The sequence below is a fragment of the Haliotis cracherodii genome, unplaced genomic scaffold (genome assembly GCF_022045235.1).
Source record: "Haliotis cracherodii isolate W230 unplaced genomic scaffold, xgHalCrac1.p SCAF_1, whole genome shotgun sequence".
Classification (NCBI taxonomy): domain Eukaryota; kingdom Metazoa; phylum Mollusca; class Gastropoda; order Lepetellida; family Haliotidae; genus Haliotis; species Haliotis cracherodii.
In genome coordinates, this window is record NW_027266264.1 from 3,455,773 (window position 1) to 3,482,902 (window position 27,130).

The window sequence follows — 27,130 nt, forward strand, 5'->3', positions numbered from 1 at the left end:
TTAATTGATACTTTCATGCGTGCCGTTATTGATTGTACCATTTTCTTCTCAGTCCCATATATAAAAAACGGCGTATTAACAAGGCGATTGGACATTTGAGCTTTATTCAGTCACCCCGACTTGATGGTTGACATGCATGGACTTTCAACATTGAAAATAATATCGTCACTTACAAATCACATTTAATGAGAAATAGGAACCTGACAATTGAACAAAACTTAGTTGAACTATTACAAGGATATGTTCCCCTGTAACTGCTACAGCTGGTTATACGCCTTTGGCGATTTTGTGTGTTATCACAATTTGTCATTGAAACTTGGCCAGTGTTTATTACATATCAAGCAATAGTGTAGCTTGGAACACAAGGCGGAGCTGCCAACGGTTGAATCACTTTGGGAATCATTTCGTGTCAAAAGCTGATTTACACTTCCTTGAGGCTCATGGAGTCACTCTTAAGTCGAGCGTTTGAAATGAAACATTGGTGTCTTACACATCTTGTGTGAGTGAGACGCCACTTTGAACATTGTTACAGTTTATCACAGCTACACAACGGCAGCTTCCCGTAATGACACTTTGGTGAAACGCACCCAAACACTGAACCCCAAGAAGTCGCGTCTCACTTTGTGTGAAACTAATGCTCAGGAGTATGGTCCTAATAGACGAAGGTTCATAATCGGGACGATTCTTGGAGGCGAACCTGCGAAAAGCGGATCCTGATATGTTATGTAATTTAATGTATTGTTTGAGAATACATAGTTCCCGGAGCTGCAGTAATAATTCCATTACATAAACAAGGCGGAATGTAAGCTTTAAGAATATAGCAATTAAGAAAAGTACAACACGGTAATGAACAATAGTAATGCCAATGTAACATGTTAAGTGCTACAGACAGGTAAACGAATGTGCATGTAAGTGAATGTTTTATTAACTAACGGAATGGTTGCGTCACTAAAGACATATCATTTTCTGTCTTAGAGAAGTATTGTTTGATTTTGGCATCAAATCAAGACGGGGTCCAATGTAACAACCTGTGCCTGGCGCCGTTTATTGCCTCCCGCAGTGAGAGCGTACATAATAAGTAAAGGAAAGGTCTCCAACACGGACCAGACATGCGATGTTACATGGAGAATAACTGAGTTCGATCCTTGTATGCAAATCAGTTATTGGAAGGACTTGTCGTGAACGTGTTCAGAGGCGAAACAATACACTAAATGCGTACAGTGGAGCCCAGTTTGTCGAACGATTTGTCAGGAACGTCTAAGCATTTACAAATGAGAATGCTTCTTCAACCAGCTTGTTTATCTGGACTCACTACGTCCGGTTTAAGGAGGTTTCACTGTACGCGGGGTTTGTGTGTACACTCAGCAAAGGTATGCTCCAGTAACAAAGGACGGCATTAATGAGACAGAAACGGGGAGATGTTTATGCGTTGCCATGGGAGTAAACATTGTTGAATGGACCTTTGAAAATGGGTCAATAGCGTTGACAGTTACCACGTGTATATGTCGTGTGCCATAGCCAGTATGGCCGCCCAAAGCGCGGAGTTGGTGGCACGCGGGTACAGGTATACACAACTGTCGCTGAAAGACGTTTAGTGGGAACGTGATCGATTTAAGCTACACAGTCTACTGTCAAGTTCGACATGCCTGTGGTTTCTGAATATCGGATATACTGATTGTGGAATTGACATGAGTGGTCTCCCACTGGCCACTGCTGCGAAACGACGGAAAAAGCAAATAAAGGTAACTATGACTAGTTGTGACATGGTAGGTTTCTGATACTAATCAGAGCAAAACGTCAGTTCTCTGATTAACATTATGCAAGTCATGACTGTTATGAATGATCCATTCACAGATCATTGAACGATTAAATGATGACCACAATGTTCTTATATCGCAGTAATCTGGTGTTCACACGTCGTAGAAGGATAAGCTTCATCCCCTCGTCATTTTCATATACTCTGAACTTCCATTTCTCTTGAGCTAAATAGGACCGCCTCCATGGACTCATAGTAGAGCGTCCTCCCGGAGAGCGTAGTGTCCGGGGTTCGATCCCCGTCCCCGTCATACCAAAAGATGTTAAATGATGGTATTTGTTGTTACCCTGCCCGGCGTTCGGCATTAAGGGGCTAAAACAAGGACTTGTCGGCTCGGAGTCACTTTATTGGGTCTGAGTGAGGCATTTATGTTAAACTGGTAATGCTATATCAGTGGGCTAGCACTATAAAACGGCATCAGTCCAGCCACACACACGTGTATGCAATACAATAGGAATACAATGATCATTACATAAACATATACCACCACCCGATTCTTTGATAGTACTTTAGTTAATCTGTCTTGGCATGATATGTCAATCATAGTTATATGAAAGAATCGGATGGTCCTTAATCTTTTTTCAGTTGTATAAAATATAATAATACCAAAATGCTTTACAAAATTTGTATTGGCTATGAAAAATTGGATTGTGCCTGCTTAAGTTCTTCAGTGTCAACACTGGATCACACTTCACCCCAGACAGCCTTGCCTACTCTGGGACAGGGCGTGCCACACGTGGAGCACACATGGTAACTCCACGTGTATGGTTGGTATGTCGCTGTTCGTGCGGCACTTATACACAAGCCGGCGTTATACATAGAGAGACTATTTCCTCAATCGATTTGATCTATTACGGACAATAACAATATAATGGAATTTTGCACGGTGTAGTAGGATACGCATTAAATATAATCATAAACACAAATTACAAAATACAAATACAATACTTCATTATTTTATGGCAGTTAGATGTCAGTCTAGGAAATGCATATTGCTTTTCATGTAAGTCAGGTTACTGAGATTAACGGGAACAATGAAGGATATACTGACCATATGCAGTTAATACGGGCATGTCATTTCGTTCTCTTGAAGATACCTTAAAGATCGAGGTACATTACTTAAATTCTAACCATATTCTAGTATTTTTAAATGAGTGAGTGTGTAGAGGTTAAAGCTGCTTTAATAATATATTAGCTATACACTGTGTCAGGTTAATGTTTGACAGTCCAAAGAACATAGCTATGTTCAATGTAGGATACGTACAAGAAGAGTCGCGGATCCTGGCGCTGGTTAGGACACAACTCTGCATAGCGTCGTGTGGAGCGAAACCAAGGACACATTTGAAGCAGAACGCCATTTAAAAACGGGCCATGTCTACTTAATATCTCTCAATAATTAACAATATAGTAGATAATAAGATTTGTACGAATCACTATTAGGAGAGAACTGGGTTTTTACCTCCGATCTGATGTTAATGCAGACTGCAATGCAAATACGTTTTGCTTCTTCCTGAAGCAATACGTCATGCGTCATAGAAGTAACTCGAGAGTATGAAACCAATGTATAACGCATTGGAAAGCAAGAATCCACAGTAAGAAACGATAGTCTTACAAACAAATTCAGTGTACTTTATTCCCAAAAGTTCCAATATATGTACATAAAGCAAACATGCTAGAAAATATGTCGTGATCAGAATATGCAAACGTGGAAGAGGCCCGAACATGCACGTTTAATGCTTTGATTTATAGATAATTCATAGTACTGCCAGTGAACACCTTGGCATGACAAAAAAATCTTCACTACAGAAGCCATGGAGGTCTTAGTAGGAAGATACGACCTGATGACAGTCGGTCAAGATGCACGAAAGGAATTTGACAACGAGCTGAGACAAAACTCCGACAAGTTAGAGACGGTGGTGAACGAGGAGGATCTCCTTGGGGCGTTCAGGTTGCTGAGGGAGGGGGTGTGTCGGCCGGACTTCCCCGGGGAGAGCACAGACCAGTGCTCCGTCGCAAAAGACATCCTGGAGAAACTCATGAACATGTCCAAGTAAGTATTATGATGTAAAGTCTACCTTTAGAAATTTTCACCACAAAGTTTACAAAGGCGTTAACCCATGACGTAATTGGTGAAATGTTGCGAGATACACTGGAGAATACGGCCAGTGATGTTGAGAAGTTTCAATATTTCTTTATTAAATATAGCCCGCGGCGACGCATTTTATAGCACGCGCCATTTTATGGAAGCATATTTTCAATGTATATTTTTTTCGGGGTCAATTTAATTCATGGGGCAATAGGAATTATGAGTGTGATACAACATATATATATATATTTTTCGTTTCTGTAGTTTTCATTATTTTGAAAGAGAATGCAGCTTAGGTTCACATCCAAGCATCGTCGGGCCGAACACAATCTACATCCTTTACAATTAATCATGTTTATGATGGCAAGTGTGGATAATAGCTGTGTGGGGAGTTTAAAGTGGTACACCCACTTCTCATGCAACTTCCAAGCATGCTTGCCGTAGCCTCGATGACTGCAACTTCATGCACTTGTCAGGGTATCCTTGTTCATGTCATTGTATCGAACTTTCAGTTGCAATTTATTCTTTACACAAAAACGTCGAGAGCGCCTAAGCCTCCCACACTTATCTGTGAGGCAACAAACGAATAATGAAGTATTTCTGTCAGAAGTACTTAAGAACTCAATGTCTGACACATGGTGCCGTTTTCATATCCCGCCATATTTGCTCATTCCTTGCCACTCGGCATCTTGTAGATTACGGAACGGAACGAGAGTCCCAAATGGTAGTCCTGCACCATGAATGTGGAATATATTTAATTTATGGGAAAAGCAATCTAGATATGTATACAAAAGCAAGTCTTGCGAGCTCTAGCTAGCTCTATTCCACATATGAAATGAGCATCAGGAAAATTATTTGTTTAATTTTAGAGGCGAGAAGAGCACTATGTAATATAAGAATTCATAGACAAAATATAAGGTCTACCAAAATGGCATCGTGACAATTCGTATATGTCCGTAGACAGACGTTACGAGACGCCATGGCTACGCATAACCTTCGTAAGTGTCCGTAACCACTATGTCCATTTCCGTTTACTTCCGTAACTGATCAGGCATAACTGGGTAAAATTGAACTTGACGTGGTCCACATGGATTATCTTACTCTGTTGGCGTGAGTTAGAGTCAGACGCTTTCTTATAAAAACTGGTTGTTTGTCTTGGTGTCGTGTGACCTACGGCAGAGATGGTCCTCAAGAGAAATTGTGGTGCTGACTTTTGAAGGCGCAGCACACCAATGCCATAAGATAGGTTAACCTAAAAGTCATTCCACATACACCCATGTCGGATTCTCCATTTATTTATTCATGATTCACGTAATCGATGTGTCACTATGTGAACGTGAACGTTTTCCTAGAATTCTATGTATTTTATCATATCAAAACATGCATATATATGTCCTACGTTTCCACACGAAAGTAACTTTCCTCAGGGATTTAATGGAAAAAGGAAAGATGTCATCCTTGTCCCGCATCCACGACTTCTGCTTCGACTTCCTCCACGACCTGATCCAGCAGGGGCCGGGGACGACACACGTGCAGCTGTGGATGAAGATGCTTCGCGACAAATACTTCGGTTTCAAGGAGTATTACCAAGTACGGTGTCTATTTGGCTAATGTCTGTTTTGTTTAGTTCTGGCCCATTATTATATGCCTATGTAATGTCATCGTATTTCCACTACCTATTAACACATTTACATTTTCTACTTTATTTTACGTTATATGTAAAATTCTTGGACACGACGTTAATCCCAATTTCACATCAACGCACCTTACAGGTGAAATACGTGAATCGTAGTGATGTTTTGATGCATCCCAGTATAACCACGTACAACAAGGAGAAGACCCGTGAAGATTCCTGGGTAGAATAAATCTTCAGCAACCAATTCTTGCTGTAAAAGGCGACTATACTTGTCGTAAGAGGCGACTAACGGGATCGGGTGGTCAGGCTCGCTGACTTGGTTGATGCATGTCATCAATCCCAATTGCGTGGATCGATGTTCATGATATTAATCACTGAATTGTCTGGTTCAGAGTCGATTATTTACAGACCGCCGTCATATAGCTGGAATATTGCTGACTGCGGCGTTAAACAACCAACCAACCAACCAACCAACCAACCAACCACAGGGAGAAACATACTCCGCCGTCTTGACAACAGACGTTCTGCAATTCAAGCTCCTCATAGGAAAACGGCGTCGCGGAAAGTATATCAACATTGACATTAGATCCCCGTGATGCACAAAGCCGAAACATAATTGGCAATATGGCAACAAAGCAATTCTTAGTATCCCAATTTTCGTTTGTTTTCCATTTGAGGTAAATGAAAAACTGGGCAGTGAAATAAATTCGTTTCTGTTTAATCTATCCTCTATGAAGACATGTGTGCGACCACACTTGTGATGAGCGTACGACCTTAAATGTAAATGCCAGACTGTGCACTGTAGGCGTATGTTGTATTGTACACATTGCCTTTCCTTCTTAATTCAATTTTCGGATACAACATTCAGCGCAGCGTAAAGTTATTATAGTACAGGGCTGAGATATAAAAGTAAGCGAATGACCACAACTGAAACATAAATATGAGTCAAAGTCACAGTTGCTCGGGCCTCTCTTTGAAACTCTCAATCTATCTGCTTCAGAACCTCACTGGGGACAAACTGAAGAATCACATCAGCTTCCTGAAGAGGGAATACAGGAGTGAGGAGCCGGAGCCAGACAGAAGCAGGTTCAAGACAACGCTCGACCCTGGTATGAGGGTCCTTCTTGACGGGGATGCTTTGAGGTAAAGTGATATATGGCCTCACGCCACAGACACAGTGACAGACAGATTCAGGGTAGTTGTATCAGCAGGAAGGCTTACTCAGACGCTAGTCAAGACTGTTATGACAGAATCATACATAGACCACTAAACGATTAATGGCGCCAAATATGGTATAATACACAAGGCAATACATCACTAACAGGGAGACAATGTTACCATGAGGATATGTATCATCATGTACCGGGAGCAGGTGGTATTCTTACTTTCGCTTTGGCTTTGACGGTAGAATGTATAAATACAGTTTGAAACATATATTTCCTTGACATACGATCATCTATAAGAGGGCATGGTTTCGAGATATTCCATGATGAATGATTACATTGTGTCTTTTTCAGACCGGAGGCGTTCACTGAGGCCAGATCGGAGTTTATAGAACTCTATCTTTACACTGATCTGATGTTTCTCAATCGGCCGACTGAAGTGAAGGATGTACACTATCGAATTGCATTGCTGGTCTATCGCGCTTACAAGAGGAATGTATTTCTGGTGAATATCTCTGAATGCCATGACGTACAAACAGTCTTTACAGTTCACTCTGTAGAGCCACGTTACAATTAAAGACATGCAACAACGGCCCTGTAACATTTATCAGAGTTCTAAATAATGATCTTTGCGGAAAAGAAAAGGATACATTTAATCCAGTCAATATTTGTTCATCTTGAATGATTGGTAATCCTTACGTTACCCAAGGCCCCGACTGCTTGTTCTTTAATCCTTTCAGTCGAGGGGCGGTCGGGTAGCCTAGAGGTTAAAGCGTTCGCTCGTCACGCCGAAGACCCGGGTTCGAATCCTGACATGGGTACAATGCGTGAAGCCCATTTCTGGTGTCCTCCGCTCACTCACTCACTCACACTTTCAGTCGAAACTATGTAATATGTTCTTAAGGTGTGTGTGAGTTTGGTTTAACGTCACTCTAAACAGTTTTGTACGTTAATCACAGCGTGTGCCCTCAATACTATGGAATGCGACTACAGGGACTAGTTTACAAATGTGATGAGCCTGGCTTTGATGTTGACGAACCAAGGATCATAATCGGGCTCAATTTGTCTTTATCTGTTACTAAAGGGTTTGGAGGACCCCGAGATGTTTAAGCACTTCCTGAAGCGTCTTGGAGACATCATCTGTCAAACGCATCTGGGGGCCGATGACTGGGAGGCCGTCGTGAAGAAGCTGAGTGAAGATGTGAGGATGCTGCTCACAGCTGTCGAGTAAGTTCCGACTGCAATAATATAAACTAATTTGGAATTAAAATTAAATTGATTTAATTAAACTAAATGAAATTGCTGATGACACAAGCTGGTAAATATTCTGTATTCACCACGGGCTGAGTGGGAGGGTTGATCACTACTCACACGACGGTCGTATCAGTCATTATTTTGGATGTATCTGAATATTATTAATGGTGGTCAAAAGCCTTAAAGGATCCGATGAACGTTGATTCAAATGTTCAAATCCCGATTATGGACTTTGGTCTGACAGCACCAAACCAGTCAACGGTATTTGAGACATTCCTCCCACATCAAGCTGACATGCCGTGAGTTTACGGAAAATAATGTTCTATGCCGCGCTGAACCCACTCGAACAGATCTCCTATACCGTTCACCTTTGACTAACATACTTCCCACTATGTAGTAAGATCTCTCCTGTCACCTTGATGAGTCTCTGGCATCTGCTCCCTCTTCCAGCAAGGCTGTCCTGTTCCACAAGGTGTACGTGGAGATCTTAGACTTCGTGGCCACTATCTGTACAATGTTGGCAGAGACACCTATCCACTCCATTGTGGAGGTCGTCGGGTACTTCTACTACCATATCAAGGACAAAGAAGACAACATCAAGGTAATCAACAGTGGTTGTATCCTTCAATTGAAAATGGTCACTCTTGGACCAGTGATTAAATAAACCGTCAATCGTTGTGCAGAGTTGCGTCCAATTGTGTACCGGGATCTGCTGATCGTTGGATTGAATTCGCCGCGAATGTTATTCTTTGTCTACACCCGCCTTCATAAGTTTCACCATCCAGATAAATTTCTTCAATCTGAGTCAGCGTAGTTGGGTGTGTACTGGGCAGTGTAGCTGGCCCTGTTTGAAACATACCTTCATTAGTAAATATGCAGGCTATTGCGTAAATATTCCGTCTTTGGATATTTACCTCCGGGCACCTAGTTCGTTAATTACAACTTCAATTTAGAATACAACACCTGTTAGTCATCTTTCTATGATATGTGTAATCATATGAACAATAATAAGAATGATCACTCATACATGCATATTTCTAGTTCAGCTGTTCATTCACACATGAATACTAGTATGTCTAGGGCAATTGATCATTCATACATGCATTTCTAGGGCACCTGGTCATTCATATATGCATATTTCTAGGGCAACTGATCTTTTATCGAAGCATATTTCTAGTCCAACTGATCATTCACACGAATATGTCCAGGGCAACGCATCATTCGTACATGCATATTTCTAGGGCAACTTATCATTCATACATGCATATTTCTAGGGCAACTCTGAGCTGTTCAATGTGATGACGAGGAAGATGATTGACTTTCTGACCAACCTGGATGACCACACCCTGATGAGGGTCAAGTTCGTGGATGCCGCTGTGACGGAAGTGTTGGTCAAGTCCATGGATAAGTAGGTCTAGGAAACATTGATTTGTATTTCGATATGACCTGCTGTGTTAGTCTAGGATCAGAAGGTCAGGCCAGCAAAGGATGGGCATAGACATTAAAACGAAAATACTTTTGCAACGTGGTGATTTCAAATTTGAAACCCGTGGTTATTTCGGGTAATATTGGTCCCAAGTAATCTATATGTTCAGAGGTGATCGGGTGTTGAGGCTCGCGTCTTGGTTGATGTGTCACTGTACCCTGGTGGCGTGGTACTTTGCCCATATAGCATTGGCATGTCTGGTCTGAAGAAGATTCCCCAACTCAATTAAGAGCTGATACGCTTGAACCCCAAGACAGTCATCTTAAGGAATTAAACCAGTTCGTTATAACCGTTGTTCGTTATAAGCATATACATAGCATGCATACAGCAATTGAACGGCACCAAACAATAAGTCCGTTATATCCGTCAGTTCGTTATGAGCATGTTCGTTATAAACGTAGTTCACTGTGACCAAAAATAAGTGTTCCTAATTATTAACTGAACTGCCACTGTGAACCAGATACAATCAAATCTAAGCAATGGTGCACATTTATAATATTTATATCAGAACAAGGCACAGAAGAGGCAGATTATAATATAAGAAAATAAAATGATAATCCTGAGAAGGCAGCAGAGCCAAGTGGCCTCCAGAACAAAGAGGATGTTACAGACAAGCCGTCTCGTCAACCAAAGCCAGAAACGCAGTTTATTTAAAAACTACTTTGTACAATGTTTGATAAACTCCTTGCGCGATTATTGATATAGACATAATTGAAACACAGTAAACACGATTTACAGTGTCCTCATATAGAGTGCAGCATTCTACACTACACCAGATCACTAGTTTGACTGATTTTACTCCAGAACTCCAGAACATGTTCAGTTAATGATTGACCTTGTGAAGGCGTGTCTAAAAATCCACCAACCAGCAACAGCAAATGCAGCCTACAAGATCATACGGGAAGCAGAGAAGAACTTGAAATGGAAGGTGAGTTTTGACAGAGGTCACGCCTCAAGGCATTGTTGTGTACCATTCAATAAACGTATATGTTCCAGTATGTGTATGTGTATGATCTGTGTGGATGTTTTCGAAATTATGCTAACAGTAATTTGAGTTTGTTTGTTTATTTGTTGTTTAACGCCACACTCAGCAATATTCCAGCGTTATGACGGCGGTCTGTAAATAATCAAGTCTAGCCCAGACAATCCAGTAATTCACATCATGAGTGTCGATCCACCCAATTGGGATCGATGACATGCATCAACAAACTCAGCGAGCCTGATCACCCGATCCCGTTAGTCGCCTCTTTCGACAAGCATAGTCGCCTCTTACGACAAGCATGGGTTGCTGAAGACCTATTCCTTCCCGGATCTTCACGGGTAACATTAATTTGTGAGTATAGATGCGAGCAATGTTAATTATGTCTCATGAAACATGTTGAAGAACCAGCGACGACATCTTTGCCTGGACACTCGATACACACATACATTCGAAATCCACATGTATGTCCATGACTATAGACGGTGAGTCAGTAAAATCCCCTGGAGACATGGAACTGTGACGGATAACTCCGACTTCGTCATTGCTTTAGCGACGTGTCAGGGTTACCTCTTGCCCCTTCATCGGGTGAAGGAAGGAGCCAGTTTATGATTGTATGCCACGGGAATTTGTCCAGTAATCTGTATGTTTAACCTAATGCCCTGTTGTTCAGGAACACGTGGAGGATGCTTGTGAAATTTTGGACCTCTTGACAAAAGTCGAACTGTACGGGGATGATAAACGGAAAACGGAATTTGGCGGATACTACAAAGACTGTACCACCTACCTCTCTAAACAGATCACGTAAGTCTATATCACTCATCACTATATCACTAAATCAATTCATCCCGTCGATTGCAGTCAGTCAGTCAGCCAATCAGTACAAATGCACGATAAACCTATAGTGTTCATTTTAATGGCCAACCTCGCTCTTTTGTGTGATCATTGAGTTTGCGACTGACTAGCAGGATCAAGGTCTAAGACCCTGCAATTCCATTTGTAAATCTGGGATCTCTGCTAGATCTGCTTGCCGTAAAGTTGGTACCAGAGTTACCCTTATCATGTTCCTTGATCTGTCAGCACCGAGTCGTGAACGTTTGTTTATTATTGAACTAACCCGCAAAAATATTACTGAAATATGATTGGTTTCATTGATTTCCTCATCAGTGAGTGTACACCACACGCAAAGTGCATTGTGATAACACTTACAACAAGTAAAATATAAATATTCAATTTCTTCTAGGCGGGATCGTGTTGTTCCGAAAATGGTTGAAAAAATGGTTGAATTTACCTTGAAAATTTTGGAGAAGCGGGAGCCAAACTTATTCGAGACAGCAAGAATAATAGCGGACGAGGTGGAACTCAGTGGAAAGGTAAAATATGATGCTTCTTGTGTGTCTCTTTAAGATCTCTTTCATTGACATGACAAACTTAAGAAAGATGAACACAGGGTATATGTTCTGTTTTGTGTGTTGTTTAACGCCGCACTCAGCAATATTTCAGCTATTCAATATGACGGCGGTCTGTAAATAATCGAGTCTGGACCAGACAAACCAGTGATTGATATCATGAGGCATATGTTCTGCAAATAAAAGCGGCAAACCCCCAAACCCATACTCACAAGAAGTCAATTTACGATTCCTTCTATATCATGGGCATGTGTTTATGAATCGCTGTCAAAACAGTGATCATTAGGCGTTCGCGAAGAGGTGAGCGTATCCTGCATAACCGGTGGCACCCATGACAAACACATGCAAAAGCAAGTCAATTGTTTACCTTAAAAAAATGGGAACATATGGTAAAAATGCTTCTTTTCATTGTTTACATCTTCGTAAGACTTCTGTGGCTCAAAGGTCTCAGGTGCCACGTCATTGCTGTTTTCACAACTTTCCTTCCAGGAGTTAAACCCAAATCATTTACTCATTCACGTCTAAACAGCAGGTCTCTCACAACACAGGTCTATCAAAACGTGATAAAATAACTGTCCTACTCGTAATTGTAATTATGTGTTGACGGTATCATTGACCATTCGTCCAGCATTGTACATGATACCGAAGTCTCGTGTACAATACGTTCTAACTTTAACTTTAAACCCTGATATCATCCAGTTAGAACGGTCATACATGTAGATATTTGCTGCGCCTTCTCCTGACTGATCATTCCTGTATTGTCGTGTCATGTCATACTTACGTGCATGTAAATATATATGTTTGTTTCCAGAAACACAAAGACCTGATAGTGCCGACTTTTACACGTTTAATCCTGATCATCGGCGACGCCAAGTTTCCCTGGAAGGGATATGCCGACAGAGCTGTGCCCCGCCTAGCACAGCGTGTGCTGGATGCCTTGTGAGTTGTTGCTAGACACGAGGGAGGGTTCAGCGTAAATTATGAGACACAGACACAGATACATTTTATAACTTATACAGACACATTCACCAGACACAGGATGATTCAGATATAGCAGTGTAGTTTCAGACACAGACACAGACAGATTCAGATATAGCAGTGTAGTTTCAGATACAGATACGGACAGATTCAGATATAGTAACGTAGTTTCAGACACAGACACAGACGGATTCAGATATAGTAACGTTGTTTCAGACACAGACACGTTGTATAATTTATACAGATACATTCACCAGGCACAAACACAGTCAGATTCAGATATAGCAACGTAGTTTGAGGCACAGACAAAATGCAGATACGGCCACGGGCAGATGCGGGAAGGACACAGACAGGAATTGACATGAATGCAAACAGGAATAAAGGTACATACATGTATATGCATACATTAACGAAGACACTAACGCAGACACTAACGCAGACATCAATGCAGGCATATACAGGTCTGGTCTTGAAAGTTGGTGCCCCTTACTCGTATCATTACATAGATCTATATGACAAAGGATTGGAAGCCTCGTCGTTTAAGAACACGATTACTAGTGTATGGGGAAGCTGAAATTTGACAGTAATGTACAGCACACGGTCTGCATTAATGCATACTAGCAATAAAGATACCAGTAGCTGTAATAGGAATTTTGTTGTTGATGTTTATCATTGATGAAACATTATATGCAAAATAACACTAAATGATGCATGAGGTGTTGTCAGAGTAATCGTTATATTGCAGAGATTCCAAGAGCTTAGACGAGAAGACGTTCAACGTTATCCTCGAGTTCTCACAGATAGTGCTGAAAGGAGACTTCATAGACGAGGAGCTGAACCGTCCACTCACAGTCTACTACATCTTGTACTGCAGCTTTGTCACCACGTTTCTCAAGCTTGTGAGCAATTAGTAATATTTAACAATCTGAGCTTCTTTTAAAGTGATATTCCTTTAGAGTAAAATATTATCGATAGCACAAACAGTTGATTATTGCCTTGAAATATAAACTATACTACTATATTCAGACTGATGTTAATTTCACTGCAGTTTGATTATATGACATGCCATGCCTTATTTGGCATCCATTGTGATATTAACATGATCGATGTAACACATCGTGTCCGTATAAAACATTGATTCACCACTATAACCCAAGGGTTTTGGTACACCGATAGCATGGTTCGGGACAGATGCTAAGCCATGTATAAACTTCTTTCAATTTCGAAGACGTTGTCCTCCATACACGAGTTTGTTACTATCTACAAAAACTAAAACGCCTTCAAAGGAAGTGTTATCCATGTCACGCACGTACATCAGGTCCATGGTAACTGTTTCCATCAGGATCGTAATTACTCTGCCTATATGTAGACGTCCCTCATGTCCACTGATCTCGAAATGGTCTTTCTACATCTGGTTTGTCCATGAGTTCCTCATGAATGATCACTCTATTCACGGGCCCGTTCCTCAAAGTGACGTTGGCGCTGATGGTATCGTAGCTCCCATACTTTATCATATGCTTATGGCATTAGCGGCGTTAAGGTTGCTTTGTGGAATGAGACTTCCTGACTGTATATAATAACGCCTTTAATAACGTAGGGACAATGCTGACTGTTTGCATGCTTTAACCCCAGCTTGATGACCAGGAGAAGATACAGAGAGCTATCCCAGTGGTGAGAGAAGTCATCAACATGTTGACTCATGAGTATGAAGAGGTTTCACGGATCGCCATGGGTCAAGTCACACTCCTGGTTTCAAATGGGTCGAAACTTATGGCCGAGTTCTTCCCCCAGATTATGGACGTCTACATGGACACAGAGAACTCCTCATTATTGTGTAGGTCTGATAGCATAACCTAATGTCTACATGGACACAGAGAACTCCTCATTATTGTGTAGGTCTGATAGCATAACCTAATGTCTACATGGACACAGAGAACTCCTCATTATTGTGTAGGTCTGATAGCATAACCTAATGTCTACATGGACACAGAGAACTCCTCATTATTGTGTAGGTCTGATAGCATAACCTAATGTCTACATGGACATACAGAAATCGTCGCTATTGTGTAGGTTTGATAGCATAACCTAATGTCTACATGGACATACAGAAATCGTCGCTATTGTGTAGGTTTGATAGTATAACCTAATGTCTACATGGACATGCAGAAATCGTCATTATTGTGGAGGATTGATAGTATAACCTAATGTCTACATGGGCATACAGCAATCCTCATTATTGTGGACGTTTGATAGTATAACCTAATGTCTACATGGGCATACAGAAATCCTCATTATTATGTAGCTTTTTCTTGAGAGAAACTATGTTAGGTTGCAGTCGTCAATTGCTGCGTCTCTAGTTTGCCTTGTGGAGCCAACATAACCATTTGTAAACATATGTTTTAGATCCTCTGAGTACACTTTATCCACACAATCCGAAACCTCTGGAGCCACATTTTCAAACTATCTTCGAGCTGATAGACTCGTCACAACGAAATGCGATTTTATCCTGGCTGAGCGAGATTGCCAAGAAACAGTCATATGTGAGTAATAATGTTAACACACCGACAATCAAGCGAGATTACACAAAAGACAGAGAGGTGACTGTATACGCGGATGGGTGTAAGACGTACATTCGCCAGTTATTGACACTTGCTAAAATAAATTGAATAAGATGTAAAACGCTGGTATTGGTCCCTAAAACATTATACAGCCCTCAGGAATGGCCAGTGATTGATAAAGATATATTGTTTTCAGTTGTTCACTGACGAGAACATTGTAAAACTGATTGAGGAGATGTTCCAAGGAGACGATAAGTTCCAGTCTCAATATCTGATGGTCATGGACCCACTCTCCAAGAAGATGCCAAGCAAATTCATACCCCACCTGAAAACTCTCATGGACGGCGACATCAACACACAGTGTGGTGCCATGTACTACCTGTTGCAGGTGCTGAAGAACGTGGCAATTAGGGGCGAAGACGAGGTAATATATAATATTATATACAATATATCTGTGGAACCATATGAATGTGCCTTGAAACGTACACAACTCCTGCATTAGAACTATATTCGCGGATAGGTATTTGGATGCACTTGTATATGAATTATGAACATGTACCGAAATATAAAGGTAATGACTGTCCATGCTAACATCATGACTTTGAACTTTAAGACCCAAGCTGAGATGGTGATGGCATTCTTGGAGAAGCAGATTCGAGGGCCTGAAGATCAATTTACAACACCCAGCTGTCTTAATGAGATGCGTGTAATTGGTGGACTCTATCGGCATATCCTGGAGAGCCGTAAGCCAGCCCTAGAAGACCTGAGACAGAGATCTACTGTCCAGACAACAAAGGATCAGTGTACTTTTATCTTGGATGTCCTGGAAGGCAGAAGGTGAGAATATAAGTGGCTCCAGAGTGTCTTTGTATTTAATTATCAAATGCTTCATAACTGCTTGAATGCATTATGCATTCCTGCTGGGTGTCCTTGAAGGAGTCCTTCCAGAATTCCATGTACATTACCTTGAACAACCTTATCATACAATCTTCCGTTGCTCCAATGAGATGTATGGATCTCATATGTACATTTCTTGTTTCGTCTTGTTTTTTCTTCCGTTACCTTTATATATTATACTCCAATTATCTATTCCTAGTTTGGAGTCTTTGGCGGAAGAGATCAAAGATGTGAAGGACGATGTCGAGGAACTTGACACTCGAGTGACACACACTGAAGTGGGCGTGGTGTCGGTCAGCCAGCAGGTCGGTCAACAGAAGGAGGAACTGGAAGAAGTCAAACACAATATGGAGGATCATGTAGAGAAGATTGGCCAACTGGAAGAGACAGTGGATGACACTAAGGCTAAAGTGGAAGAAATAGATGGCAAAGTAAATAGTAGTACAGGTTTTCAAGGAACCACTGTTTTTTCCCCTTGCATCTGCGTTTTATATTTACTCGAACTCAGTCCATGTTTCTGCTGGTGGACTGAAGTCTCCGAGTTTTAACATAAGCTCTGTAGCTCAAGTATGCTGAGAGAACTACAAAAGGAATGTTTGGGCCGAGATATTTAATCTGCCCCTCCATTGTGTTGCAAATTGAACATATTTCGTATACTAGTTGCTTGTAAGAAGAAGAATCCCTGCACAACAGACGTAATTCAAAATATTATGTCGCTTTTTTGTTTCAACAAAATCAGCAAGTGTGCTATGGTGTGACTGAATTTGTGTTTCATCGAAAATGGATAGTGATCGAAGTTGGTGTTCTCTGTCGTTGATGTTTTGTGTTCACGACATCACACTCAGGACAGAAAATCCATAGTTCCTCGTAACTCGTTGGCTACTCTCGAGGATGTACAATAATTTTAGATTGGCATTAGTCCTATGACCTCTACGATATATACATTGATAGACGATATAATACAACTATTTCCAGACACTGAGCCATGCTCCCTTCTGGGCAAGAGACATGGCCAAATTACTCAACCCTGAAGACGCTCTGGACTGGAGGCTTCTTTCCAGTCGACTTGGCTACACCAATGATGACATCAGGAGCTGGGCGCAGATGCACGACCCATGTATGGCCATGCTGAATGAATGGTACGCCACTCGGAAGACGAGGGAAGCCACATTTGCTGTGCTGACAGCACTGCAAGAGATGGACAGAATGGATGCTGCTGTCATAGTGGAGAATGCAATGAAGATGTCGGGTATGTGATACATTCATATTCAATAACGATAATGATAACCCATTTATATTATTAATATTTCTTAACACTATGATGAATGTTTTCAGTGATATCCAAAGAGTACTTGAAATAAGGAGTTCTTCATAGCCTAGCGATCTTTCTTCTAATACTATAAGCTTATATTCATACAGAAACTGTTGCCGAAGACGAAGAGTTTGAGTACCCAGAGCCTCCAGAGGTGTTCATCAGCTACCAGTGGGGAATCCAGAGCGAGGTGAAGCTTCTGAAGCAGCACCTAGAGAAGGCAGGCTTCACGTGCTGGATGGACATTGGTCAGATGGGAGGCGGAGACAAGCTGTTCGAGAAGATTGACCAAGGAATCAGGGCAGCCAAGATCATCATCTGTTGTGTAACAGAGAAATATGCCAAGTCTCCAAACTGCAACAGAGAGGTATGTGTCCAGTTAATATTCCACTGACAGTATAGTCATAAACCATATTGAAGTTTCAGATGTTCTCACCCAAACCCATTACATAATTCTTGGCATCCATTATTAAGTGGCGGTATATTTCAGTTGCTGACAAAGTGTACGAAAGGGGGTAGTGAAGGCAAAATGTGATCAGTAAAATGAATTGATTTTAATATGGACATATTGTGTTTTGGCTTAAGGTGAACCTTTCAGTAAGCCTGGGTAAGCCCATCATCCCTCTGTTGATGGAGAAACTATCATGGCCTCCACCAGGCTCAATGGGGCCAATCTTCAGTGAGTATCTGTTCATCCGATTCTTCACCCGGCCAGGGGAGGAGACTGGTGACGTCAGGTACTGGTCAGCAGCCAAGTTCCAGGAACTCCTGATGCAGGTCAACTACAACAACGTCAAGCCGGAGGAACAGAAGGTGGACGAAGGTAAGCGTCCATTTCCAGGTTCCACTGACTAGCTTCCATGTTGTAAACCGATAAGGGAGCCAAGGTAGGAATAGGAACGGGGAACTTTGACGCTAGCTTGTAGTGTTACATTACCAACCATCAGTCAGATACATGTTTATCAAATGTAAGACACTGTGTGTGAACAGAATGTGGATCAGTTTGATTTTTTTTGTTTTCTCATTGAAAATATTTCGGGAGTCATGTGATATCAATTTGTTGTATGTTGTCCAGCTCTAGTTGTCCTTTCTTTTTCAAAGAATACAAGAACTGGTGGTGCCCTGTGGCTGAAGTCATCAAGATAGAGAAGAAGGACGTGAAGGCGATGACGGCCGCCAGTCAGCAGAAGCAGGAGGAGGTGGAGGTAGGTGCAGCAAACGAACACATCGGATATGACTGACCTGCCCTATAATTGCTAAACACTCATGACAACCTTGGCACATTCTAGGGATTTACCACGTTACAACTGGCCCCATTAACCTTTCCTTGTCCTAAGTGATACCTGCATGGCTTGATTGCTGAGACAAGATATTTCCAAGCCTCTGTGACATAGCTGGAATATAGCTGTCTGCGAAGTAAAATGACAACCAACCAAATCACTCAATATATGAGATAATATTATGGCCCGTGTTAAGATAACCCTTCTGTGTTGAGATCAATTATACCGATTGTTATGTTTTGATTTATTTGTAATTCCCTTCTTTCTCAGTCTGGAGCAGCCTCTCCTGATGTGTTCATCTCCTACCAGTGGGGAAAACAGAAGCAGATTCAACTCATGTACAAGCGCCTGACTGAGATGGGCTTCACTGTCTGGATGGACATCTACCAAATGGGAGGTGGGGACTCCCTCTATGACAAAATTGACAAGGGTGTGCGAGGGGCAAAGATCGTGCTCACGTGTGTCACTTCAAAGTATTCTCTGTCAGCCAACTGCAGGAGAGAAGTCAGTCTCGCTGATGCCCTCAAGAAACCAATAGTGCCTCTGTTGCTGGAGAAGATGACATGGCCACCATCTGGTCCGATGAGCATGGTGTTCACTCAGCTTCTGTACATCAACTTTGCCAAGGATGAAGCTGTTCAGGAAAGATGGGATGGAGATACATTTGAGGAACTGTTGACAAAACTAGATTACCATGTCCCTGGTATTATTATTCTAGGCAATGGGGGTAAACAAGCTGAAGTCAAAGCTTCTCCGGAAACAGTGCCGTCCACTACAGCAAAAAATGATAAACAATTACAACCTAACCTAAAAGACATGACATCAAGTGAACCGAATATCGAACCCCCTGAACAGGTTTCCTCGCAACAACATCCTCAACAACAGCAACAGCACCAGCCATCAACACCTCTACAAGAACCACAGCACCAGCAACAGCCACAAATTGACAATCCTCCACACAGACAACCGGTATCACCTCAAGGAAAACCAGAGACAAAACAATCGAGGTCATGCACAATGTTATAACCATCTGTGTTGTCGTCTACTGCTGCAACAATCCAAGTCAGCACAATGTTATAACGATCTGTGTTGGCATCTACTGCTGCAACAATCTAAGTCAGCACAATATTATAACTGGCTGTGTTGACGTCTACTGCTGCAACAATCCACATCAGCACAATATTATAACTGGCTGTGTTGACGTCTACTGCTGCAACAATCCACATCAGCACAATATTATAACTGGCTGTGTTGACGTCATACTGCTGCAACAATCCACATCAGCACAATATAATTACTGGCTGTGTTGACGTCATACTGCTGCAACAATCCACATCAGCACAATGTTATAACCATCTGTGTTGACATCTACTGCTGCAACAATCCACATCAGCACAATATAATTACTGGTTGTGTTAACGTCATACTTCTGCAACAATCCATATCAGCACAATATAATTACTGGCTGTGTTGACGTCATACTGCTGCAACATTCCAAGTCAGCACAATATTATAACCATCTGTGTTGACATCTACTGCTGCAACAATCCACATCAGCACAATATTATAACTGGCTGTGTTGACGTCTACTGCTGCAACAATCCACATCAGCACAATATTATAACTGGCTGTGTTGACGTCTACTGCTGCAACAATCCACATCAGCACAATATTATAACTGGCTGTGTTGACGTCTACTGCTGCAACAATCCACATCAGCACAATATTATAACTGGCTGTGTTGACGTCTACTGCTGCAACAATCCACATCAGCACAATAATATAACTGGCTGTGTTGACGTCTACTGCTGCAACAATCCACATCAGCACAATATTATAACTGGCTGTGTTGACGTCTACTGCTGCAACAATCCACATCAGCACAATATTATAACTGGCTGTGTTGACGTCTACTGCTGCAACAATCCACATCAGCACAATGTTATAACCATCTGTGTTGACGTCTACTGCTGCAACATTCCACATCAGCACAATGTTATAACACTCTGTGTTGATGTCTACTGCTGCAACAATCCACATCAGCACAATGTTATAACCATCTGTGTTGACGTCTACTGCTGCAACAATCCACACCAGCACAATGTTATAACCATCTGTGTTGACGTCTACTGCTGCAACAATCCACATCAGCACAATGTTATAACCATCTGTGTTGACGTCATACTGCTGCAACAATCCACATCAGCACAATGTTATAACCATCTGTGTTGACGTCTACTGCTGCAACAATCCACATCAGCACAATATTATAACTGGCTGTGTTGACGTCTACTGCTGCAACAATCCACATCAGCACAATGTTATAACCATCTGTGTTGACGTCTACTGCTGCAACAATCCACATCAGCACAATGTTATAACCATCTGTGTTGACGTCTACTGCTGCAACAATCCACATCAGCACAATGTTATAACTGGCTGTGTTGACGTCTACTGCTGCAATAATCCCCATCAGCACAATATTATAACTGGCTGTGTTGACGTCTACTGCTGCAACAATCCACATCAGCACAATGTTATAACCATCTGTGTTGATGTCTACTGCTGCAACAATCCACATCAGCACAATGTTATAACCATCTGTGTTGATGTCTACTGCTGCAACAATCCACATCAGCACAATGTTATAACTGGCTGTGTTGACGTCTACTGCTGCAACAATCCACATCAGCACAATGTTATAACTGGCTGTGTTGACGTCTACTGCTGCAACAATCCACATCAGCACAATGTTATAACCATCTGTGTTGACGTCTACTGCTGCAACAATCCACATCAGCACAATGTTATAACACTCTGTGTTGATGTCTACTGCTGCAACAATCCACATCAGCACAATGTTATAACCATCTGTGTTGATGTCTACTGCTGCAACAATCCACATCAGCACAATGTTATAACCATCTGTGTTGACGTCTACTGCTGCAACAATCCACATCAGCACAATATTATAACTGGCTGTGTTGACATCTACTGCTGCAACAATCCACATCAGCACAATATTATAACTGGCTGTGTTGATGTCTACTGCTGCAACAATCCACATCAGCACAATGTTATAACTGGCTGTGTTGATGTCTACTGCTGCAACAATCCACATCAGCACAATGTTATAACCATCTGTGTTGACGTCTACTGCTGCAACAATCCACATCAGCACAATGTTATAACCATCTGTGTTGACGTCTACTGCTGCACCATGCCTGTGATACAAAACTGTTTTTGTTTGTGGCTGCTCATCCATCGGTTTGTTTGAGTGAGTTATTTCCTATTCAATGACAAGAAGCACTGCACCACATGTGTTCTAATGCTAGATGATGTTGACTTTTGTCTCGAGAAAATGAATGTAATGTTGATTACATTTTGTTGCTGACAAACCGGATGACGAACTGTGATATAAACTTAGGTGCCTGACTTTGATGTCAGATGACGTTAGTCTTGGTGTTTAGAGAAGTTGTTCAATGACATGCTAGAGTGCAAGTGGTATTCATTCTGCTCATGTTACCAATGTTAACGTTGACATTCTGTTTCATAATTAAAATTACGTTATAGATTGATTATATTTGTGACTGTTTTGTTTTGTTTTAGCATTAGTTTGTTTTTAGTAATTGCTTTCTGCATGTGTAAACGTCCGTGGGGACTCCCATGACGGTCGTTATTGGTGTATGATGCAGCCCAAATTTTGCTGACATCGGGGTTAAACGACTTCCATGTACTCACTCACTGTAAGTCGAAATGTTTGCATCTGCCTACAAAACTCATCTGAATAAATAAAAGCGACAAACCTTTTCCATTTTCATACGAAATCACTGCCAATAACAGAATCGATTGTTCGATTCCGACTATATCATGAACATGTGTTTATGAATCACTATCAAATAGGGATGATACCAGGTGTTTGCTAAAAAGTGACCAGACAATCCAATGATTGACATCAGGCGCATCGATCCACACATTTGGGATGCGAAGACATGTATCAACCAAATCAGCGAGCCTGACAATCCGATCCCGTTTGTCCCCTCTTACGACAAGCATAGTCGCCTTGTAAGGCAAGCATGGGTTGCTGAAGACCTATTCTCGGTCACAAGCACATGCATAGGCAAGTCAATTTGTTCACCTGAAAAAAATGGGGAATTCCATCGGACATCACGCTTGTCACTAGATATATGAGCATGCTCGATTGTACCTCAGAAGTTGTGACAAGAGGCTGGAGCTCCAGGATTGTTGCTCAACATAAAGGAAAAGTTGACTATTGGAAGTTGAAGTCATCCAGTCTTTCATTCAGTCTTGTGGAGAGTATTTTGTCCCACTGAATCTTTATGCATAGATGTAAATGAAGACAGATGAAGCGGTCTCACTGGTGACCGTAGTGACGTAATTCATGTATGTGTATGCGGAAAAGGGGAATCCGATGAGCCAGTCATGAAAGTATGTAGCCATGGGTCGCAATTCGCTGTGCAGCGTAGCATCCCTTAGTTGTGTCACAATTCTATGATCACTGGTTCAAATCCGAGACTCGCCCTATTCTTTGTGAGCAACATACCTCGTTGGTCTTATCACTGTATGAACGTCTAGGACTAGCATCACGTGATCTGTCCTCCACATCAAGCTGACACAACATGATATAAATGTTAGAAGCGTCTGTCAACTCACTCACTCACTTAATATCCCGATATATGTATTGTTTTATCTATGTCTGATCCTTTGACTCTTGTTTTCACAAAAAAATTTACAACCATACACGGCAAAGTGGTCAAAACATCAATATATTATCTTTATTAGCGATGTAGTGCTGGCTTTCATATATTCTGCTTAATCAAATAAATAACATGTTATCTTATACACGCGTGCCTTTAAATACTATTATGAAACGTGTCGTAAGCTGGGGTGTACACGGTTTCACTCACGGAAGGTGAAGGTGTGTACAAAGTCACAAATATATATTTTCGGTGAAATGGTTTTGTGTAACAATAAGAGTGAGTGAGTGAGTGAGTTTGGTTTTACGCCGCTTTTAGCAATATTCCAGCAATATCACGGCGGGGGACACCAGAAATGGGCTTCACACATTGTACCCATGTCGGGAATCGAACGCGGGTCTTCGGCGTGACGAGCGAACGCTTTAACCACTAGGCTACTCGACCGCCTCGTAAGAATAAGAACTATCCTGTGTATAACAGGCGATTATCACTGTGGTAGCTGAAAGTACATAAAGTCAATTGAGACGTGACAAACAAGTGACGCCACGACGTCTGTATAGATTTCCAGACAAGTAGTCAGCTGGACGTAAATATTCAAATTCTTTGTACAAAGTACAGTAACTCTTAACACATAAGATAGTGTTTAGATTTGGGATAAACTCGTCAGGTCCGTAGTGGTGCACAAAGCAACAGCGGCCATCGCAAATATACAATTATCAGTTATTCCAGCTAAATCACGAATGTCCCTATATGATCCAAGCCAGCAAGGCACAATGGCAGGTCACCAGGATACACTGATTAGCAACTAGGGCACACTGACACGCCATCGGAGCACAATAACACGCATTCAGGGCAGAATGACAAGCAAGTCCTGGTCACACAATTGCAAGCGTTCTCGTGGGGACTAACCTGGAATGTCGACAGGAAAAAACTGAAGAAATGAACATTATTTTCAACCATGTGACACGGCAAATACAGGTGAGTGTCTCTTTCTAATCAGCGAGAGACTCTTTGTTCGTAAAGAAACATATATTTCTTCGGTCTATAGTTGTTCTCTGCCTGACTCTAGATTGCACACACAAAAATTGACATATATTAACTCTTAAGAACAATCAACGACATATTTATTCACAGTAGAGACGTAGTTCAACAGACATACATACTGGAGGATTAATACCTAACTACATATATACAAGAATCAAATGAATAAACATGTCATTTCAAATGAAATTACAAACATAGATATCACAGTGAGATATACATAATTTTATGACTGAACTGAAACTTTATTACACTCAGGTCGCTAGCAGCGACATTTGAGGTAGAGATCAAGTATTGGTTATAAACAATATACATGAAAACAGTATTACAGTGTCACAAGCATCTTTCCCCAGCAGTCGGATCAGGTGCAGTACACAACTGAAAAACTGTTCAAAAATTTATAAAATATTCTTTCTAGTTTTGAACTTATCATAATTATTATACAGAACTTAAATACTTATAGTTTTCTCAGTGTTCCTAATCTTCGGACAATAAAAGCAAAATCAAAAAAAATATTTTATACATGTTAGGTTAATGTAAAATTATTTACGAATCAGTTGTTTCCTCTCTTTGTCAAGTGAAGGACACATACACAAATAGTGAAATTCATCTCATGTGACATACAATTGGAGTGGACATTTTGTTTCAGATTGTCCGCCATCTGTCTGTTTCAACTGTACATTGTAATTAGATGTTTTGAACGTCCGTAAAGTTCTCCAAATGTTATCATCTGTAATGATCAAATAGCCTTCAAACTTTAAACAGTCACTTTTTAGAATTCTATACATGGATCCTTTGGAATATTTATCTCTTGCAGATATATAGGATTGCAACATGGTATGATCTTGGACGGTTTCAAAACGCTTCACATCCACGTGTATGTTTCTTTGTTTGGTGTTTAACGCCACACTCAGCAATATTCCAGCAATATCACGGCAGTCTGTAAAAAATCGAGTCTGGACATGACAATCCAGTGATTCACATCATGCGCATGGATCCAAGCAATTGGGATACGATGACATGCATCAAGTCAGTGAGCCTGACCACCAGATCCCGTAAGTCGCCTTTTACGGCAAGCATGGGTTCCTGAAGACCTATTCTACTCCGGATCTTCACGGGTACATGGGTTGCTGTAGACCAATTCTATCCCGGGTCTTCACGGGTACATGGATTGCTGAAGATCTATTCTACCATGGATCTTCAAGGGTACATGGGTAGCTGAAGACCTATTCTATCCCGGGTCTTCACGGGTACATGGATTGCTGAAGACCTATTCTACCCCGGTTGTTCACGGGTACATGGGTTGCTGAAGACCTATTCTATCCCGGGTCTTCACGGGTACATGGATTGCTGAAGACCTATTCTACCCCGGTTGTTCACGGGTACATGGGTTGCTGAAGACCTATTCTACCCCGGATCTTCACGGGTACATGGGTTGCTGAAGACCTATTCTACCCCAGATCTTCACGGGTACATGGGTTGCTGAAGACCTATTCTATCCCGGGTCTTCACGGGTACATGGATTGCTGAAGACCTATTCTACCCCGGTTGTTCACGGGTACATGGGTTGCTGAAGACCTATTCAACCCGGATCTTCACGGGTACATGGGTTGCTGAAGACCTATTCTACCCCAGATCTTCACGGGTACATGGGTTGCTGAAGACCTATTCTACCCCGGATCTTCACGGGTACATGGGTTGCTGAAGACCTATTCTATCCCGGATCTTCACGGGTCCCACGTGTGCGTACAAACACTGTGCGGAAGTATAGGTAAGTATTTACATTCAGCACCCAGTAATATCACAATTCATAATCACAAATACGCTTTTAGACTATCAACATATCCATCAAAACTTCGCAAACATGATCAAAATGGTTATCTCATATCATATATCATATGTGTTATTCTCACTCTAACATGAATAACATTTCTGTTACCGTACAAGCGCAGCACATGTCAATAGGAAATAAGTAATAGTATTTCTACATGTAGAATATTGATCCCGGTTGTGCAATACTCTCATGAACATAACAAAACCATAGGATTTTATAAGCTTTCAATATAACATGATGATGAAGATCAATTAACATATTATGTACAGCCTGGTATGAGTCCTGCTATAGACGAATCACAATTTAGTAGTGTTCAGCTCACTATTGACACCTTCTTGAAGTGTCGGTAAACAATGTTAACGTAACTACAGTAATCAGAGTGAGCGAGTGTGGTTTTACGCCGCTTTTTAGCAATATTGCAGCAATATGACGTCGGGGGACACCGGAAATGGGCACACATTGTACCCATGTCAGGAATCGAACCAGGGTCTTCGGCGTGATGAGCGAACGTTTTAACCACCAGGCTACCCGGCCGCCCCTACACACAAAAAGATAAGCCTTCTGTGTTGATAAGTTTATACTTTCAACAATTGACACAAAAAGGGAAACATTAATTGAAGATTCCAAGTGAATATCGGACATCATGTTTTACAGTTTATCACAGTTTGCTACAAAATATAAAC

At 41.4% G+C, this 27,130-nt stretch overlaps 1 protein-coding gene across 1 annotated transcript; it reads left to right on the forward strand.

Annotated features, from left to right (window-relative positions):
• The first annotated feature begins 1,534 nt into the window (after positions 1 to 1,534).
• On the forward strand, positions 1,535 to 19,949 carry LOC139471513 (uncharacterized). Its single transcript, XM_071253888.1, has 23 exons — positions 1,535 to 1,742; positions 3,623 to 3,866; positions 5,330 to 5,492; positions 6,539 to 6,681; positions 7,056 to 7,206; positions 7,786 to 7,928; positions 8,406 to 8,556; positions 9,230 to 9,363; positions 10,246 to 10,369; positions 11,094 to 11,224; positions 11,664 to 11,793; positions 12,641 to 12,768; positions 13,553 to 13,706; positions 14,440 to 14,641; positions 15,211 to 15,347; positions 15,562 to 15,789; positions 15,979 to 16,202; positions 16,462 to 16,693; positions 17,238 to 17,511; positions 17,682 to 17,941; positions 18,160 to 18,397; positions 18,676 to 18,779; positions 19,125 to 19,949. The coding sequence occupies exons 2-23, from the start codon at positions 3,628 to 3,630 to the stop codon at positions 19,878 to 19,880; spliced, it is 4,446 nt and encodes a 1,481-aa protein (XP_071109989.1). The 5' UTR covers positions 1,535 to 1,742; positions 3,623 to 3,627; the 3' UTR covers positions 19,881 to 19,949.
• Positions 19,950 to 27,130: the final 7,181 nt, after the last annotated feature.

What these genes read in the sequence shown, in the direction of transcription:
- LOC139471513 (XM_071253888.1), top strand. Translation starts at nt 3,628, where the DNA reads ATGGAGGTCTTAGTAGGAAGATACGACCTGATGACAGTCGGTCAAGAT. An exon ending in CTTGACGGGGATGCTTTGAG is followed by an intron (nt 6,682 to 7,055) that starts GTAAAGTGATAT and finishes TGTCTTTTTCAG; the next exon opens with ACCGGAGGCGTTCACTGAGG. An exon ending in TACCTCTCTAAACAGATCAC is followed by an intron (nt 11,225 to 11,663) that starts GTAAGTCTATAT and finishes AATTTCTTCTAG; the next exon opens with GCGGGATCGTGTTGTTCCGA.